This window comes from Acanthaster planci, linkage group LG03 (assembly GCF_054643075.1).
Source record: "Acanthaster planci isolate LZ-2023a linkage group LG03, COTS_SCS, whole genome shotgun sequence".
NCBI classification, from domain to species: Eukaryota; Metazoa; Echinodermata; class Asteroidea; order Valvatida; family Acanthasteridae; genus Acanthaster; species Acanthaster planci.
The window spans coordinates 15,762,807-15,780,725 of NC_141779.1; the positions used below are offsets into that span (position 1 = coordinate 15,762,807).

Consider the following 17,919-nt stretch of genomic DNA (forward strand, 5'->3'; position numbering starts at 1 on the left):
ATGATCTATCGTTTGCCTCTTCGAATCTGGTAGTTATGGAATTCTAAATCCTGTTTTTTTTCCCCCAGATCCAAATTAACTTTTGCCTCAGATTTTGGCAGTCAACAATATTAACAAGATGGAAAAGGATTATCGGACTTAACAGTACGTATTAACAAATAAGACCGAGAAGGATTACAAAACAATGGTTTCCTTAATACATGTATTTAGTAACTTCATCAAATCATTTCTATAATGAATCGGCCCTCAATTGACCCCTTGATTTGTGTGACTGTTTGCCTCTGTGGATGTTGGGAAATTTCAGCGTCCATACACATACAATAACACGATTAGTCAAAATGAAGTTTTTTTATATTTATATGTTTTTATATTTAACGTTTGTTTTATTTAATATTTATTAATTTCAGTTTTCAATATTTTCAGTTTATTGCTAATTTTTAATGAATATAATTAAACTTCTTTTACTTCAGTTTTAATTGTTGCTTTTTTACTTGCTTAAAATTACATTTTGTTCACGTTGCATCAAATAAGTAATATTGTTTGAATTTATTTTTAGTTCACTCTAGACATTTTTAATATTTAAGTTTTTCCTTATTTTAACCATATTTAGTAGGTGCGGATCCTGGGGATTTGGTGGTCACAGCCCCTTGCTCATTTATTTTATTTCATTTTTGATTTATTTTCTTTTAATATATAATTTTAGGGCATACCTCTAAAAAGTATAAAAAGTATAGACATGTAGTGTCTTATTTCATTTGTATAGCTGCTTAAAGACAAAATAAAGAGATTAAATGGCTTCATTAAGAGCCACAACTACCTTTTTTTGGGTCCGTAATGAAAATGCAACAGGAACAAGTATTTGCCATTATTTTTTGGAAAATATTGCAGAATTTCCAACTATTTAATAATACCCTAAGAATTTTCCTGGATTTGAGGAATTCCCTTCAAATTTCCCTAGATTTTTTATTTCCAAAAACATATCTTTCATAGCAAGAAATTTCCTGAAAAAATAAGGAAATTTCCTTGAAAGTGTAAGCCCCGGTACCATGGACGATCCCTCCATGCTAGCAGTGTGTAATAATACGGGTATGTGGTATTTTTTAGAACTCTTTTAATGTGAAAACTGAGGGCGCTAAGCTGTCAATCTATCTGGTCTAGTTTCTCATCTCTTTTGCTACATATCTATAATTTCTGTTTTGGGGATCCAGACTTGTGAAAAACAACCTCAAGAAGAGCACAAAACACAGCTTTGGCGAGGGTCTCACATTTCAGTAGCTCCATCGGTTATGATTATGGTCGTGTCTGTGGACAGAGAATACATTGAAATTCGTAATTAAGCAGGTTTGTTGATAATTTTTAATTGCTGTAATTTTGGTGGCCTAGACTATGTGTAGACGTTTTTCCTGCCCGACGTCGTGCAAGTCTTTTCCCACTAACCATGTAACCGTTTCCAAAATAAGGACCATAAACTATGACGTAACGTTAGGCCCATGATGAGTGATGATGACATTGTTGATGTTCAAGCGCAAAGTTTCCGCGCGTGTAGCAACGTGTGACCACAGCGGCCATCCCTGATGGTAACACTGCAGATAATGATAATCCAGGTTGTATGGCTACCCTCAGAAAGTGTGGGGTTCAAGGTCTGTGGGCATGAGCATGATGAGTGGGGCGGACATTTAACCCCACGGCCATGATGGCACAGCCAGTTCTGGGGGTATCCAGGCATGCCAGGTACATGTAGATGTTAGATTTGTTTGTTATACTGCCATGACTGTTGGTAGGCCTAAATGCACTTGAACAGTTTTGGCTAGCATACAAAAAGGCCTAATCCCTATGTGAATAGGCCTACATCATACATGCAAACATTTATTTGTAAAATCATATTGAAGTCGGAGGATGGGACATTAAGGCTAATGAATGTTTCACATTGATAAGAATAATTTCATTCAGTGAAATTTCTTTTCAAATGCTCCTTTCTGTCTCCTCATGAAATTAATCTTACCATTGCACGAATGTGAAACATGTTAAGGTTTATTTGTTTTATACAATACCTGCATAAATTCTCTTCTCAGTTTGAGGAGTATGAATAGGTTCTGCTGGTATATTATTTCCATCATTTTGCGGTGCAGATTCTCGTCTGAAGTGCCACCCACTGGTAGTACTCTGCAGTATTATTAAACTGGTTTCCATCCCTACGATATTTTCTTCTCTCTCACTGTGAATAACAGATACATGTATATAATGGGGATGGGAACCAGTCAAGTGAAATAAAGTTTAATTCAACAGGTACAGTCATTTTCCTTGTTCCCAAAATTATTCCCTTGGGTTGGTTGGTTTCAGAATTTAAGCTTTCAATTACGGGATCGACATAAGCGACGATGACATTTTTTCTAGTTCTGGATTGGTTTGACCAGTTCCGGACGACGTCAATATAAAAATAACCACGCCTGAAACTATTGTAACAAGCTAATTTTGTAATGAAGAATTTACTAATTTAAAGAAAATTATTTCATATATCAGAATTCCAGCGAATTGAAAAAACAAACAGGCTTGCGTAAATTGTGACTTGACTTTTTCAAACTGCACAGCCAGCTACCAATGATACTATCCCCAAAGCCTCATGGATGACGAACCCATAATGTGTATTTACATGTACATGTACATGTACATCACTGTGTCACACGGGAACAATGGAATAGTCAGTCATTGCGTGGTGGGAATTGATCTTAATTTTGCAAACCGGGAAACTAGTAGAACTGTGCATGTCTGACAAAGTGATGTTGTTCGGTTTGTGAAGTTAAAAGGAACTTTGAGTGATCTGTTGACATGAAGCAATTGTTTGCATGTATTGTCTCAGCGTTATTTTGTGAAAATTTATTAAAAAAAAAAAATTTTGTTGTTGCTTGTTTACCCAGATTGTGCATGGACAAGTGGATACCAAGATGGATGACATGGATGGGTCATCCGAAGGGGATGAGTACTTCCAAGAGATAGCTCGAGGAGCCGAGGAAAGTCTCATACCACTGAAAGAAGACTTGGCCGAGTGGCTGACACGGGTATTAGGTGAGAAAACAATTCCTTGACATATCTATCTCAGGACAGAGACAGATAAATCAAATTGATCCTTGAGGTGGTGAGGGAGAGACACCGGCTGGCATAAAGAAGGACAAACAGGTCTACTCACAAAAGAGATACCGGGTACCTTTTGGCATGGTGCTACTGGTGTTGTAGTCAAGACAGTCATAAGACGTTTCACAGTACAACGCTGAATACTACACACTGGTGCTACCGTAAACCTCTGACTTAAAACTTATTTATAAGAAGGCCTTGGCAGAACAGTTGAGACAGGCATAAGGGAAGAATGATATATGGAAAAACATGTACATGTAGATGAGGACAGACAAGGAGATGAGGAGACTAAGCTGAACTTTGAGAAGACTTGGCAGGTGGAGACACGGGTACTCAACAGAGAATGGGATGAGCAGACTGACAAAGGGATCCATAAGAAGGCCCAAAAGGATCACTGACATGGGTTTTTTGGGGTGAGAGAAAAGTATGTGAGAGACGGCTGGGCAAATTAGTTCCATTAACTTAAGTGAGACTTTACAGGGCGCCACAGGGAAAAATCATACGATAACTATTCCGAGAAAAGGGACTGCTTGAACCCTCCTTTTCCCATCTTCTGCAGGAGAGAAAATCACCACCACGGGGTTTATGGATTCCATAGCCAATGGCGTACTTCTATGCAAATTAGCTCAGCTCATCCAAGACAAGGCTGTTGAGTGCCAACGAGCTGGCAAAGCTATAGGAGTGAGTATGCAGCCGAAACGGGGTCAGTGGTAGCGCAGACCGGGGCAGGCTCGATCAAGAACCACTGGTTAATTAGTGGTTGGGTCATGACCTGCCTGGCACATGTGCAGTGAACTTGAAGTGCATATAACCTTGGTCAACCGTCAGGTCATTTGGCTGAAGGGGAGAACAAGGAGGCCGCGGGAAGGGTCAAATAGCAAAAAATGAAACTGAAAATGAAAATAGTGACATACTGTCTTTCTGGCATTTGTTTTATAACTGGTCCTCTCTGCACTGTGCTGTTAAAAATGGTTCGTGGCCAACCAACGATGCGATCATGCGACCAACCTCGATGGGCTAGTCGTGAATAGTTGACTAGATTAGTCCAGCCATTGTTGACGAACGTGTGTTCGATCAGAGCTAGTCAAACTACATGTATGGTTAACTATCATCCTTGATCAAACTTGTTCCTGGTTCAACCAGGCCCCAATCTCATGGTGCTTCTTAACAGTTAAGCAGAGGGGTCATGCTCACTCTACATGCTTACTAAGTTTGCCATCGGTAAGCATGTTTCATGACAGTGTGTGCTGTGATTGTGCATACAGTTATGTGCTCATGGAGATTTTCATTGTTTTGTCACTACGTTAGCCAAATATTTCTTCTGAGGTTAGCGTGCCCTTTGCTGTGCTTACTGCTTTATACAGTCTCCATGGAATACACGGAGCCTCTGTTAGCGTCAAATTGTGTGCATAGCAGCGCCATGAAATTAAGCCCAGTTGAGACTGAGGTCAGGTTTCATGTAGCCACGTCAAGAAGGCCAGTTCTGTCAAGATTATCTGATTATAATGTACTGTCTAGATAATATGCCACCTTGTGAAACCGACTGGAACTAACTCAGTTTGTTCAAAATGGTTCAGTTGGATTGGGATCTTAAACATGTTTGTAAGTAACTCAGAGTACCAGTAGGAAGGCTCTTCTTCAAGCACATTGATATTGAAACCAAGCAAGAACTTTATGAGGGTACAGCGTGATATGCAGATTTCATTATTCCTACTTATATGTACATGTACGTGAAGTATATGTTTGTATTAAAAGTGAAAGTGCGATGTTTGATATTCAACATTTCCACGGGTTCGTTCATCAAATGTGCAGGTTTACTTGGATATTTGGCATTCCTAAAGACCTTTATAGCTCTGTGAGGATTAACCATCTTGCATACCGGTATCGGCCATTGTTGATGGCCCAGCTCACCAAAGACCATCTGCTTAATACTCATGATTCTTCCAATGGCATTGGAAACTTAAGTAAAAATGTGAAATACCAGTACATATCTGGTGTTAACCTAACACACTGTATTTACCATTGAGTGTGAGAGTTGAGCGTGGACCTGAATACTATACCTGAATTACATTGAGACAGTAATCTTATTTAAGATGCAATGCTCATACTCGAGTCTATTGAAAACATGAGAAAATGTATACATGTTTAAACTCTCCCAACTTACCGTATGTGGTCTGATGTTCCTCTGTACCCGAGTAATCTGTGCTGTACACTCAGAAAATGTTTAAATGAAGTTGGAAATTCAACTGAAAAAGAGTATAGAAATATGACAGCAGTTTTTAATCAATTTTGGTATTAACTGGGAGAGTTGAGGGCAAACATGAATATCAGGCTACCAACATACCGATATCTAGACCATAATGCTCATTTTGTGTTATACTTATACTTGCATGACATGGTAAATGAGAAACGTAAAATATACACCTGCAAGGGCGGCAAATAGAAGTTAATTTTCAGCTGTTCATTTGCAAACCAGTTTCACATCTAGTGGAATGGATAGCACATTATTGATATTTACATGTAGCCACATTCCAAGAACAGTATGTTGAATATTCCATTGAACCTGCACATTTGCTGTAAATGTCAAATATTGAGCGTCATATTAATTTTGCCATCGGAACTTTTTTGTTTAATGTGAATGGGCTTTATTTTAGTTTCTGTTCACAAATATCTGCTTTGTTGGTATACAGTTTAAAAAAAGTACAAGTATCTTAAGTTTGAATGGACCTCTATGATCAACTTTTGTGACTTTTATGCAAATACAGACCTATTCAGGCAACTTGCCTTGAAAGTACTTTGCCAACTTATCTTTCGTTGATGCTTTCCAAGGTTGTAAATGTTGAAAAGAAAATCTTTTTACTTCTGGTTTCTCTTGGGATGCAGAAAATGCCTTCTAAAAAGCTCAAGTATCGGCAGAACGCCGTGGCTGAGTCGTTCTTTGCCCGAGACAACGTGGCCACTTTCCTGGCTTGGTGCCGAGGCATTGGGCTGGAAGACACGTGCCTCTTTGAGACTGAAGGCTTGGGTGAGTTTGAACAGACGGAGCATCCAAGCCCGGGCCAACATGCTAAAAATCCATTTTGACCTGCGAGCCCATGTTATGCAACTGACATTTTGCTTGTTCCCCTTTGCCCATAGAATGCATGCAAGAAACTGTTTTATGACTTCATGTTGTATCTTTTGAAAGGTTCAAGTGCTTTTTGTTTTCAAACACCTGTTTCTTTTTACCTTTTTACCACTAAGTTTCTAATTTACGCTATGATTTTAACTCTCCTGAGCTTCAGATCTTTATACATGTAGTTTTACCTCCTCACTCTAGCCTGTAGAGCTCACACATGGCAAAACCCCTTGAAGTCATCCTGTTCTGAGTGTGCATAACCTTTCAAACCCTTCAAAATTGACAGCCTTATAAACTCGGGGCTGGTGATTAAATTCTCAAACGTTGCACAAGTGCATTCCATGTTACCATGTAAACCGTTCAGAAACCTGCCAGAAAGTTCTGTCTACACTGCTAATTTAGCCTTGTATCCCCCTTCAGCTGTGGGGTTTGAAAAATAACATTTCAGCTCAAGGTCAGCTTGCCTTTCCCTCGTGATCACTTCCAACCTCCCTCATTAAAAATAATGTCACATATTTCCACTGTGTTCACAGTCAGATAGAAAGACGTATGTATTGAAACTGTTGGTGTGTGTCTCAGAAAGTCACAGTTGTCAGCCTGTCAGTTCCCACTCACCATTCAATGCCCCATTCAGGAAGTCATTGATTTCCCTTCAGGAAGTGAATCCCTTTCAATCATGTTCATTGTGGGGCCATGCTGGTTGAGCACAGCCAAAAACTTTTGAACACATGCCTAGCTTGTTATTTGAGGCTGGGAAAATATTTAAAATGTTGTGAAAAAATTGCACAGCAACAGAATAATATTTTGTGTATGTGAACATGAGAAAAGGAAGTGCTTTTCAGAAGTTGAAGTTACATACACTGTATAAAAAGTATGCTCTACCAGGATTTCACTAGTTGTAAAGCGCAGTGTGTTCATTTAGCTGCAATCAGTGTTCTTGAATGCAAACCTCCAAAAGGCATCTTTTTTGTCTCAGTTAACCTTATTTTCAACTTTTGTTTCACTGTTTCAAAGAGCATTTTACCACATTTTGTTGTTTATGCTAATGAGTATTTCCATATTCATGAGCAGAACTATGATGTCATCTCAGGAAAAAGCCTGAATGGTACATTGGTTTGTACACAAAGAAGTCCTGCATATTTGTAGATTTTCCTAGACTTGGTTTTCTCGTCTCTGCTGATTCATTGTTGCTTGATGTGGGTAACAATGTTTGCAGTTAGTAAATTCTGGGTTCACAATTTGAACAGAAATGCCTATGCACTGATCCATGGCTTACCATAATGAGCTCACCGCAACAGTGCCCTCAGTTTTCTGGGAAAGCACAAATAATTTTAATTGTTTAAAAGCATACACTTTTCAATGCATTTAACCAAATAGGAAAGTAAAAGAGTTTTCAAACATCGTAGAAGAGTACAAAGTTGAGGAAAAATTATGTCTAAGAAAAATTCATTGCAGCTGCACTTCAATTTAATGTAGTACGATGACATACTTCAGGTCATTTGTAAAATTGGTGATGTCATTGGCGTGTCTGATAATCAGTTTGATCAAGCATTTCCACTTTTATTTCTTAAATGATTCTTGTTTATTGTTTAGATGAGGGAAAGTATCCCTTTACTTATTGAAAAAGTAAGTTCTTGGGTTTTGAAATGTTTTCATAACTTGACAATAACCTGTGTTTTAAACTCCGAAGAGTTTTAGGTCTTTGAATGCTTACAAATGAGGGCTTGTTGATTGACTACTGACATAGAAAGACTGCTCCGGCAGTACATCTTCCAACTCTCTTGTCTGTTTTCCCCTCTCTCTCAGTGCTACAGAAAACGCCCCAGAATGTGCTGGTATGCTTGTATGAACTGGCCAGGCTAGCGGGCCGCTACGGCATTGACCCCCCAGGGCTGGTCAAACTGGAGAAGGAGATTGAGAAAGAAGAGCAGAATCCTCGGCCAGCCTCTGCCGTCACTAAGAAGAAAGCTACCAGCTTATTGGATACGGAGGCGAGAGTTTGTCTATGTGTCTGTCAGTCAGTCTGTCTGTCTAACTGTCTCTGAGTTGTTTTTCATCCTTGTACATGTGCATTTGTAAATCCTGAAGCCAGGTTGGGTCAGTCAAGTCCATGAGACATTTTCTTGTGTACCTTTGTGTGAACTCTATCGCGTTTCTCTAAACCACGAGCACAGCACTTGACTGGACCTTTTTACTAAGACTTCTGTTGGTACATGTGTGTTTGTACAAGCAAATGTGCATTCATATATTAGTGGAAAATTTATTTAATTGAAATTAACTCATTCAATGCACACATCACAATTTTCAATATATATTTATAACCAGTGTTGTAATTTATGTTTATAGGTGATGAATGTCGCCAAGCAGTGTGACTTTGGTCTTGACATCCGAAGGGTGTCAGAGGGAAGGTATAACATTGGTGGCAAGATGGTCTTCATCAGGGTGAGTGTTCTCAATGGTCTCCCCTAACAAATGCTATCTACCTCAAAACTGTCCAACTCTAATAGAGGGATCTGTTGAGGTTTGAGGGTCTGGTACCATGCATGAAGAACTTCCCATTGAGCGTTGTTAGCGTGAGGAATTAAGACCTAAAGGCTGATTCATATTTCAGACGAATGCGAAAGTGACGCGAATTTGACAGCAAGAAAAATTTGCAACAAAATTTGGCTCGAGTTGAAATGTATTCAACTTTTGCAAATTCTTATGCAAATATTGGCTATGACCTCCCAAATTTGCATTCATTTTTGCTTTTGCGCGAAGTATGAACCAGCCTTTAGATAATGGTGCTGGATTTTGCTTGAGTGGGAGCACAGAAGCAGTTACTCCCTCGAGTGACTGGCTAGTGGTACTGTGCTTGATTTTGTTTGGTACTGCTGTGCAATTTACGTGTATACTGCATAGACCCATCCATACCAAATGACTTAAACTTCAGTAGGGTCGACTTGTTGGAATTTAACAGGTCCTGTCCAGTCATGAGCCAGTACATGTAATTACAGTCCGCTGTATCTGCTGAAGTGTTAGGTTCAGTACTGTTTCTAATACAAGGTGCATAGGGTTAAATCTATTAACCTATTTGTGTCCCCATAATCTGTAGAAATCCAGAACTAGTTTTGCTGTAGTTTGGTGATTTGATAACATATTAACCACTTCATGCCGGGGCATTTTTCAATGTTGATGATGCTGGGTCGGCATAATTATCATTTTTTCCATTTTTCAAAATTCTTCAAAAATTCATCATTTCATTTAATGGACGTTTATAGCCGCACAAAGTAATCTTTAGGCACTACTCTAAGTTGACAGGTGACCTTCATTGATGCCCGAGTATTTCAGCCAGGCCTGCAGCCTTGTAAAAAGAGCCCAGATTGTGCGGTGTTATGTAACTTTCTTTTGTTCACGAACCTGGCTCAGTGCACTGCTGGCCTCTTTTCAATAGGGCCAGATTAGTGTGCAGCGGTGCTGTGTGGCTCATCGCTGCGGTGGTGCAGCACTTTTGTCCCCGGTGGTAATCCGCTCGCTATACATGCCCCAAACCCTGATATGCGGTTTCAAAACAAGGCTGGATTATCACCACTTTTGAGAGAGAAAAATGTTGATAATGCCAAGCAGCCTGGTGTTTTGTTCGGAGCACGGTCTTTCGTTACAAGGCCCTGTTTCCTTTGAGTTCGGAGACCCCGGTCATGCATATAAACCATACGTCTCCGATTCCGGAGTCCCCGGCAGGAAGTGGTTAAGGGTATTCATGTTGAGCTTTTGTCTGAGTTTGCCAGGCAACACGATAGACAGACCCAGAAAGGATCCTTGCAAAGTGCCAAGAGGGTTGAAGGTTGCTTTGTAATATGGTGTGATTATACTGAATGTAATGAAATGTGGCTGACATGGTGAATGAGATAACTATTAAAGAAAGTATTACCTGCTTCCCACACCATAAATTTTGCCAAATTTCAGCTTCTTGATGAAAAGCAAGGTGCCAGGGAATACTGTCTGTTTTTTCAATTAAGCTTAGTTAAAAAGAAGCCCTTTGAATTTGTTGCTGGTTTCTTGAAGACATCAGTATTGATGTGGTCATAGGTTTTGACTTGTGTACACAAATGTGCAGGTGTGCCATACGCAGTGTGGACCTCTGCACAAAAAAACTCTTTCATGTAGGGTGCGATGGCGTTGTGTGGACTCGCACACGTTCGCGCAACTTTGTCGCTCTCTGAAAAACAGCCACAGAGGCATTTTGAGTCAGGGTTATCTGTAGAAAAGTGAAGAGGAACAGTCCAGGAAATCATCATGAAAACTCCTGCTCAGAGTCAGCCTAGTTGGAGAAAAAGGAATATTTTACCTGGGTTTTCTTAACCACAGGAGAACAAAGGAATGTCCACACCACGTATGTGAAACAAGATGAGCATGTGGAAATGTGCATTTCAGCGGCTTGCATTCCTCAAGTGTTATTTCATTTGGCATCCCAGATGTTGCGTGGCCGGCATGTAATGGTCCGTGTGGGCGGGGGCTGGGACACTTTGGAGCACTTCTTGAAACGGCACGAGGCCTCCAAGATCACCCGGGTCAGCCGGGGCAGCATCACCACAGAGGCGGGGGAAGCCGTGCCCGATGACTTCTTCCTGGTGCAGGCCAAGTACAAGAAAGATGGCAGAAGCTGAGGTTAGTCAGTGGGTAAGGAGGGGGGAGGCGAGGAAATTCCGGTAAGTCTTGCTGCTATTAGATGCTACTCGCCTTGGCTCACATTTCTTCCGGTAGCGAGCCGCCACAGATGCCTCATTCATCACCATGCTCAAAATTTACCTCACTTGACTGGCCGCCGGTTCAGTAGCCATGTTGTCTAAACAAAAACTATATCAGAATTTTAGAGCTTTCACATGTTATACAGTAAGCCTAGTATGAAAAGTAAAGAGCAATTTAACTAAAAATAAAGCCAGGCCTTACATGTAAGCCATAGCCACTCGGACAGGCCTTCCAAGACTGTGTAGTCGGATAATCTCTGGTATATTTGTGGTATGGGATTGAAAATCAATCGTAAAATTACTGTGAAATTTGTAAGCACAGCACCAAGAGATAAAGCAAAGGGTAAACCACAGAGAGAAAGGGTTTCTTATTTTGCAGCAACCAACTGGGAGTAAAACCAAAGCACATTATTAACGAGGTTGCTAGATTTTCAAGCTAGATTGCCAGAGAGGCAACAGCTCAAGCCAGGAATAATTTCCGACCGAAACAAGGTAAACAAAGTTGGTCTTGTGCAGGTATTTTGCCGATGCTGTATATGTACCCGTACATGTATGAAACAAAAGCTCTGATCAAATACAAAAAAATATACCATTGAAGCAGCTTGACGCCATTGGTTTAAAATGCCTTGACTCCCAGATGTTGAATTATATTAATGTACTTCCATTGAAAGCTCGTAATATGCAAATTGAAGCAATTTATAATCCATCTACAGCAGCATGCATTGAACCGTGAAACGGTACATTAAAAATTGGTGTCGTGCATATTCTTGGTGGGTGATTATTAATTAATTCCAAAATTTACAAATTAAAAACTCAAGGACTTTTTTTGCATTTCAACCAATACCAGATGCCTGAAGGTACTGCACTACCCTCCTATTTTCAGGAAATGGGCAATTCAAATGAACAGAAATTTGATCTATTTTGTACTCTTTTCATTGGGAATTTTTGGAAATCACTTTTGAATATGTTTTCAATTCAAAGGCTTGGCCTCTTTGGTAGACCTCATATATTTTCCAAAGTCATTTTGTGTGTACAAAAAAGACATAATCCACCTATTTTTAATCATTTGTATTAAATCAGTCAATGCTGTTTTTCGCCTACTTGTTCTGCTATTCCAGAATTTGTTATATAAACTTGATTTACTGTTCTTTTCCAGTTGAGGGAAGTGTTTAATTCGTTATTTATTTAAATCTCAAATCTAAAAAAAATTGACCATTTACTATTTATCACATTTTATATCAATATATATTGTTTAAGATTTTTAAAGTTAAACAAATTCTTCGTTTTAAGGCATATGATCATTGGTCATTTCACCTTACATGTATGTTGAAAACATTTTGTCATTTTATTCAGGTGTTTATGTATTCATTTGGAGAAAAAAAAAGCAAATAATTGGAGGACATTTATCTCAGCTCCGTCCATTTTACAAATCTTCATTCAGAATCCCACCCACCCGTGCTTAACATTCCAAAACCTTACTCATTGCTAAGCAGATTATGCTCAAAGTTCTATTGACAAGTTAAAGTTGCACCCTGTTAAGATTGTCTTCATTCCTGTATTGTCCTCACACTAAATGTGAACTTGAAACTAAATGTGAACTTGAGAGTTAAGTCAAAATATTTACTTGGTATCTATCACGTTCACCGTTTTAGGAGTTGTGGGTTTCCCATTTTGCTCATCTGTTTTTTGTATACAGAGCTTTGTACATGTAGGTGTATTTGCAACGTGTTCTTGCCACAGAGCCTGCGTCTTTTGAATAGTCGGCAATTCCTGAAAACGCCAGTGTGGGTTTTTTTTTTTTTTTTTTGAGACAGAATGTTTGTACATGTATGCACCTGTAAGGTGCATTGTTCAACCATTAGATCCGGGATATCGTTTGCTATGTTTTCGTGGGTGTACATTGTAGATGAATTCAGCTTCTGCACTTGCACAGTTTTATTAAATAACAGCATCGCAAATGTCTGTTTCGCAGAAAAGCAGAAATGCAGTACCAGGGGGTAGAATAATTCTTTAACGCCACATTCCGAGTTTCTAAGTTTTTTGTGGGTTATGCTTGTTAAATTATGGGTTGTCGTATTTGAACTCTTGTATATTTTATCTTTGTTGTTCCATGTGGTGTAAATGATTTGAAGTTGATTTATATTTGTGCTAGTGTATTCAGTGCATTTTATTGCTCAAGATATGATTTTTAAAGTGATCAAGCAAAATTGTATGTATATTTTAGGTTGTATTCAGATGCTTTTAGGTCTATTTTGAGGGTATGCTGCATCGGAAAATTTGTTGGTATTCTTGTGTAATTTTTTCATGCGATTTTGATATTTTTACCAGCGTGTTATTCATAGCTTAATTTGATTGACTGCGCCAACTTGTACATGTACCTTGTTTATGAGTTGTCTCCTTGTGACCTGCCTCGGAAAAACAGAATGTTGTGATGTGTTTGCACTGCGAGAATACCAAGAAGAAAATTGAACTGAGTAAGACTGAACGGCCAACGTTCGGATACTTTGAACCAAAAGGGAAAGTAGTGAGGATAGTACCAGCATGTCAATTCTATCCATTTACACAAACATTAAGCCAGGTCACAAGATTCAACTGATGGCTAAAAACCTTTATGTTTAAGGGTATACAGCATCACTCTCACAGAACGGGGACTTTTTATAAGTGTTAGAAGTTAATGGTATACATGTGTTGGTTTTGGTTTGCTCGATAACTGGGAAATTACCAAACCTTGGCAGTGCTGATTGAAACAGTAGGGAGGACCAGAAGAGGTAGTTCACCCTTTTAATTAACACACTGCCTTATCTCCATTCCTCACGTTAAACATACCAAATGTTTGCGACCTCGTCATCTACTGTTAACATTTGAAGGTTGTTGTACATATTCACCCGTGAGCACTTGTAATGCTAACCAACATCTTATTTACCAAGGTTAAGACACGGTGATACCGACCAATTCTTGTTTCGTTCTTCTTGCCTGTAATTTACTTTCTGCCCAGTGTGTCTAGGCTTAAGGTCCTCAATCTGCACAGGATATTTTGGTAAACTTTTCTGCTTTGCCAAATGTTGATATATACATTTACCAGTACCTTGCGCACATATTAAATTGGGTCATTCTATTTTTTGAGGTGCACGTATTTGCTATATAAATTTGCAAAAATTTGTGTTCACAACTGTTTTAAATTAAAATGACTAGCAAGTCACTGTTGTTTCTGATCTATTGTTTCATAGCGACTGTATGTGGATATGCATATAGTTTCAAAAGTAACAGTGCAAGGCTAACACCTTGCAGGTCTTCAGATTGTCACTGATAATTTTGAAAATGCAAAAACCCTGGATGTGGAGGGTTTGTTGATAATGCAAAGCTGTTCAGGTTTTTGTTGGAAAGGCAAGGCTAACCTCTTGCTGTTAAGGTTTGGTTAAAAAATCCAAGGCTAACCCCTTGCTGTTAAGGTTCGGTTGAAAATGCGAGGCTAATCGCTTAACGTTCAGGTTTTTGTTGAAAATGCGAGGCTAACCCCTTGATATTAATATCTTTGTTGAAAATGCCAGGCTAACCCCTTGCTGTTAATGTTTTTGTTGAAAATGCCAGGCTAACCCCTTGCTGTTAATGTTTTTGTTGAAAATGCCAGGCTAACCCCTTGCTGTTAATGTTTTTGTTGAAAATGCCAGGCTAACCCCCTTGCTGTTAAGTTTTTTTTGGAAAATCCAAGGCTAACCCCTTGTTGTTAACATTTGGTTGAAAATGCCAGGCTTACCCCTTGCTGTTGAGGTTTTTCTTGAAAATGCAAATTTTTGTTTGAAATTCACATTTTATTGACAGAAAGAAGTAGACGTGGCATTTTTTTAACAATAAAAATGAAAGGCTAACCCTTCCTGTCACGGTTTTGATTGAAAAGGAAGGCTAACCCCTTGCTGTTAAGGTTCCATTGAAAATGAAAGGCTAACCTCTTGCTGTGAAGGTTTTGGTTGAAAATGCAAGGATTATAACCCCTTGATAAATTTTTTTTTTTTAATGGAAGATTTTTCCCTTGCTCTGAAGGTTTTTGTTGAAAATACAAGGTTAACCCTTTGCTTTTAAGGTTTGGTTCAAAAATCCTAGGTTAACCCCTTGTCGTTAAGGTTTGGTTGAAAATCCAAGGCTAACCCCTTGCTGCAAAGGTTTTTGTTGAAAATGCAAGGCTAACTTCTTGCTATAAAGGTTTTGGTTGAAAATCCAAGGCTGGCCCCTTGCTGCTGAGGTTTTGGTTGAAAAGGCAAGGCTAACCCCTTGATATTAATATTTTCATTTAAAATGCAAGGCTTATCCCTTGCTGTTTGGGTTTTTGTTGAAAAGGCAAGGCTAACCCCTTGCTGTTCAGGTTTTTGTTGAAAAGGCAAGGATAGCCCCTTGCAGCTGAGGTTTTTGTTGAAAATGCAAGGCTAACCCCTTGCTGTTAAGGTTCCGTTGAAAATGTAAGGTTACTCCTTTTTGTCAAGGTTTTTCTTGAAAATGCAAGTTTTTCTTTGGAAATTTACATTTAATTGACAGAAAGAAATAGATGTGGCATTTGTTGAGCAATAAAAATGAAAGGCTTACCCTTCCTGTTACGGTTTCCATTGAAAAGGCAAGGCTAGCTCCTTGTTCAGGTTTTGGTTGAAAAGGAAGGCTAACGCCTTGCTGTTCAGGTTTTGGTTGAAAATGAAAGGCTAATGCTTTGCTGTTCAGGTTTGTAGAAAATTCCTGTTATTTTTGTTGAAAATGCAAGGCTTACTATTGAAACTTTTTGTTTGAAATTAACATTCAATTGACTCAAAGAAATAGATGTTCGCTTACTCATTGCTGGTCAGGTTTTTGTTGAAAATCTAAGGCTAATACCTTGCTGTTAAGGTTTGGTTGAAAAATCCTTTTATTGAATGTAACAGGTTAGCCTTGCCTTTTCAATGAAATCTGTAACAGGAAGGGGTTAGCCTTGCATTTTCAACCAAACCTTAACAACAAGGGGTTAACCTTGCATTTTCCACAAACCTTAGCAACAAGGGGTTAGCCTTGCTTTTTCAATGAAAATTGTTACATGAAGGAGTTCCCCTGGTATTCTTATTTTTAAAAAAATGGCTCGTCTCTTTCTGTCAATTAAGGTTTCTAATTCAGGTTTTTGTTGAAAATGCTGTCGTTTTTGTTGATAAGGGAAGGCTAACCCCTTGCTGTCAAGGTTGGGTTGAAAGTGCAAGGTTAACCCCTTGCTGTTAAGGTTGGGTTGAAAGTGCAAGGCTAACCCCTTGTTGTTAAGGTTTGGTTGAAAATGCAGTGCTAACCCCTTTTGCTTCAAGTTTTTGTTGAAAAGTGCTGTTGTATTTCTTGAAAAGGCAAGGCTAACCCCTGGCTATTAATGTTTTTGATGAAAATGCCAGGCTAACCCCTTGCTATTAAGGTTTTTGTGGAAAATGCAAGGCTAGCCCCTTGCTGTTAAGGTTTGGTTGAAAATTTAAGGTTACTTTTTTCCCCTCCTGTTTTTTGTTGAAAAAGGAAGAGTAACCACTTGTTAACGTTTGGTTCAAAAATCCAAGGCTAACCCCTTGCTGTCAAGGTTTTTGTTGAAAATGCAAGTTTTCGTTGGAACTTTACATTTAATTGACAGAAAGAAATAGACGTGGCATTTTTTGATCAATAAAAAAGGCAAGGCTAGCCCCTTGTTGTTCAGGTTTATATTGAAAATGAAAGGCTAACAACTTGCTGTTCAGGTTTGGTTGAAAAGGAAGGCTAATGTCTTGCTTTTCAGGTTTTGGTTGAAAATGCAATGCTAACCCCTTGCTGTTAAGTTTCAGTTGCAAATGCAAGGTTAACCCCTTGCTGTGAAGGATCGGTTGAAAATGCAAGGCTAACCCCTTGCTGTTAAGGGTTGGTTGAAAAGGCAAGGCTAACCCCTTGCTGTTAAGGTTTGGTTGAAAAATCCTCTTATTGAATGTAACAGGTTAGCCTTGCCTTTTCAATGAAAACTGTAACAGGAAGGGGTTAACCTTGCATTTTTGAACCAAACCTTAACAACAAGGGGTTAACCTTGCATTTTCAACCAAACCTTAACAACAAGGGGTTAACCTTGCATTTTCCACAAACCTTAGCAACAAGGGGTTAGCCTTGCTTTTTCAATGAAAATTGTTACATGAAGGAGTTCCCCTGGTATTCTTATTTTTAAAAAAATGGCTCGTCTCTTTCTTTCAATTAAGGTTTCTAATTCAGGTTTTTGTTGAAAATGCTGTCGTTTTTGTTGATAAGGGAAGGCTAACCCCTTGCTGTCAAGGTTGGGTTGAAAGTGCAAGGTTAACCCCTTGCTGTTAAGGTTGGGTTGAAAGTGCAAGGCTAACCCCTTGTTGTTAAGGTTTGGTTGAAAATGCAGTGCTAACCCCTTTTGCTTCAAGTTTTTGTTGAAAAGTGCTGTTGTATTTCTTGAAAAGGCAAGGCTAACCCCTGGCTATTAATGTTTTTGATGAAAATGCCAGGCTAACCCCTTGCTATTAAGGTTTTTGTGGAAAATGCAAGGCTAGCCCCTTGCTGTTAAGGTTTGGTTGAAAATTTAAGGTTACTTTTTTCCCCTCCTGTTTTTTGTTGAAAAAGGAAGAGTAACCACTTGTTAACGTTTGGTTCAAAAATCCAAGGCTAACCCCTTGCTGTCAAGGTTTTTGTTGAAAATGCAAGTTTTCGTTGGAACTTTACATTTAATTGACAGAAAGAAATAGACGTGGCATTTTTTGATCAATAAAAAAGGCAAGGCTAGCCCCTTGTTGTTCAGGTTTATATTGAAAATGAAAGGCTAACAACTTGCTGTTCAGGTTTGGTTGAAAAGGAAGGCTAATGTCTTGCTTTTCAGGTTTTGGTTGAAAATGCAATGCTAACCCCTTGCTGTTAAGTTTCAGTTGCAAATGCAAGGTTAACCCCTTGCTGTGAAGGATCGGTTGAAAATGCAAGGCTAAC

At 39.0% G+C, this 17,919-nt stretch overlaps 1 protein-coding gene across 2 annotated transcripts; it reads left to right on the forward strand.

Annotated features, from left to right (window-relative positions):
* The first annotated feature begins 1,184 nt into the window (after positions 1-1,184).
* LOC110991190 (growth arrest-specific protein 2-like) lies at positions 1,185-14,186 on the forward strand. 2 transcript variants are annotated; one of them, XM_022256426.2, is made up of 7 exons: positions 1,185-1,341; positions 2,916-3,063; positions 3,689-3,810; positions 6,013-6,154; positions 8,054-8,238; positions 8,594-8,689; positions 10,702-14,186. In XM_022256426.2, the coding sequence occupies exons 2-7, from the start codon at positions 2,943-2,945 to the stop codon at positions 10,891-10,893; spliced, it is 858 nt and encodes a 285-aa protein (XP_022112118.1). In that variant the 5' UTR covers positions 1,185-1,341; positions 2,916-2,942; the 3' UTR covers positions 10,894-14,186. The 2 variants fall into 2 exon arrangements, with proteins under 2 accessions (XP_022112118.1, XP_086991112.1); XM_087134986.1 differs by lacking the exon at positions 1,185-1,341 and adding an exon at positions 1,538-1,731.
* The last annotated feature ends 3,733 nt before the right edge of the window (positions 14,187-17,919 follow it).

What these genes read in the sequence shown, in the direction of transcription:
- LOC110991190 (XM_022256426.2), top strand. Translation starts at nt 2,943, where the DNA reads ATGGATGACATGGATGGGTCATCCGAAGGGGATGAGTACTTCCAAGAG. An exon ending in GAGCTGGCAAAGCTATAGGA is followed by an intron (nt 3,811 to 6,012) that starts GTGAGTATGCAG and finishes CTTGGGATGCAG; the next exon opens with AAAATGCCTTCTAAAAAGCT. An exon ending in CTTTGAGACTGAAGGCTTGG is followed by an intron (nt 6,155 to 8,053) that starts GTGAGTTTGAAC and finishes CCTCTCTCTCAG; the next exon opens with TGCTACAGAAAACGCCCCAG.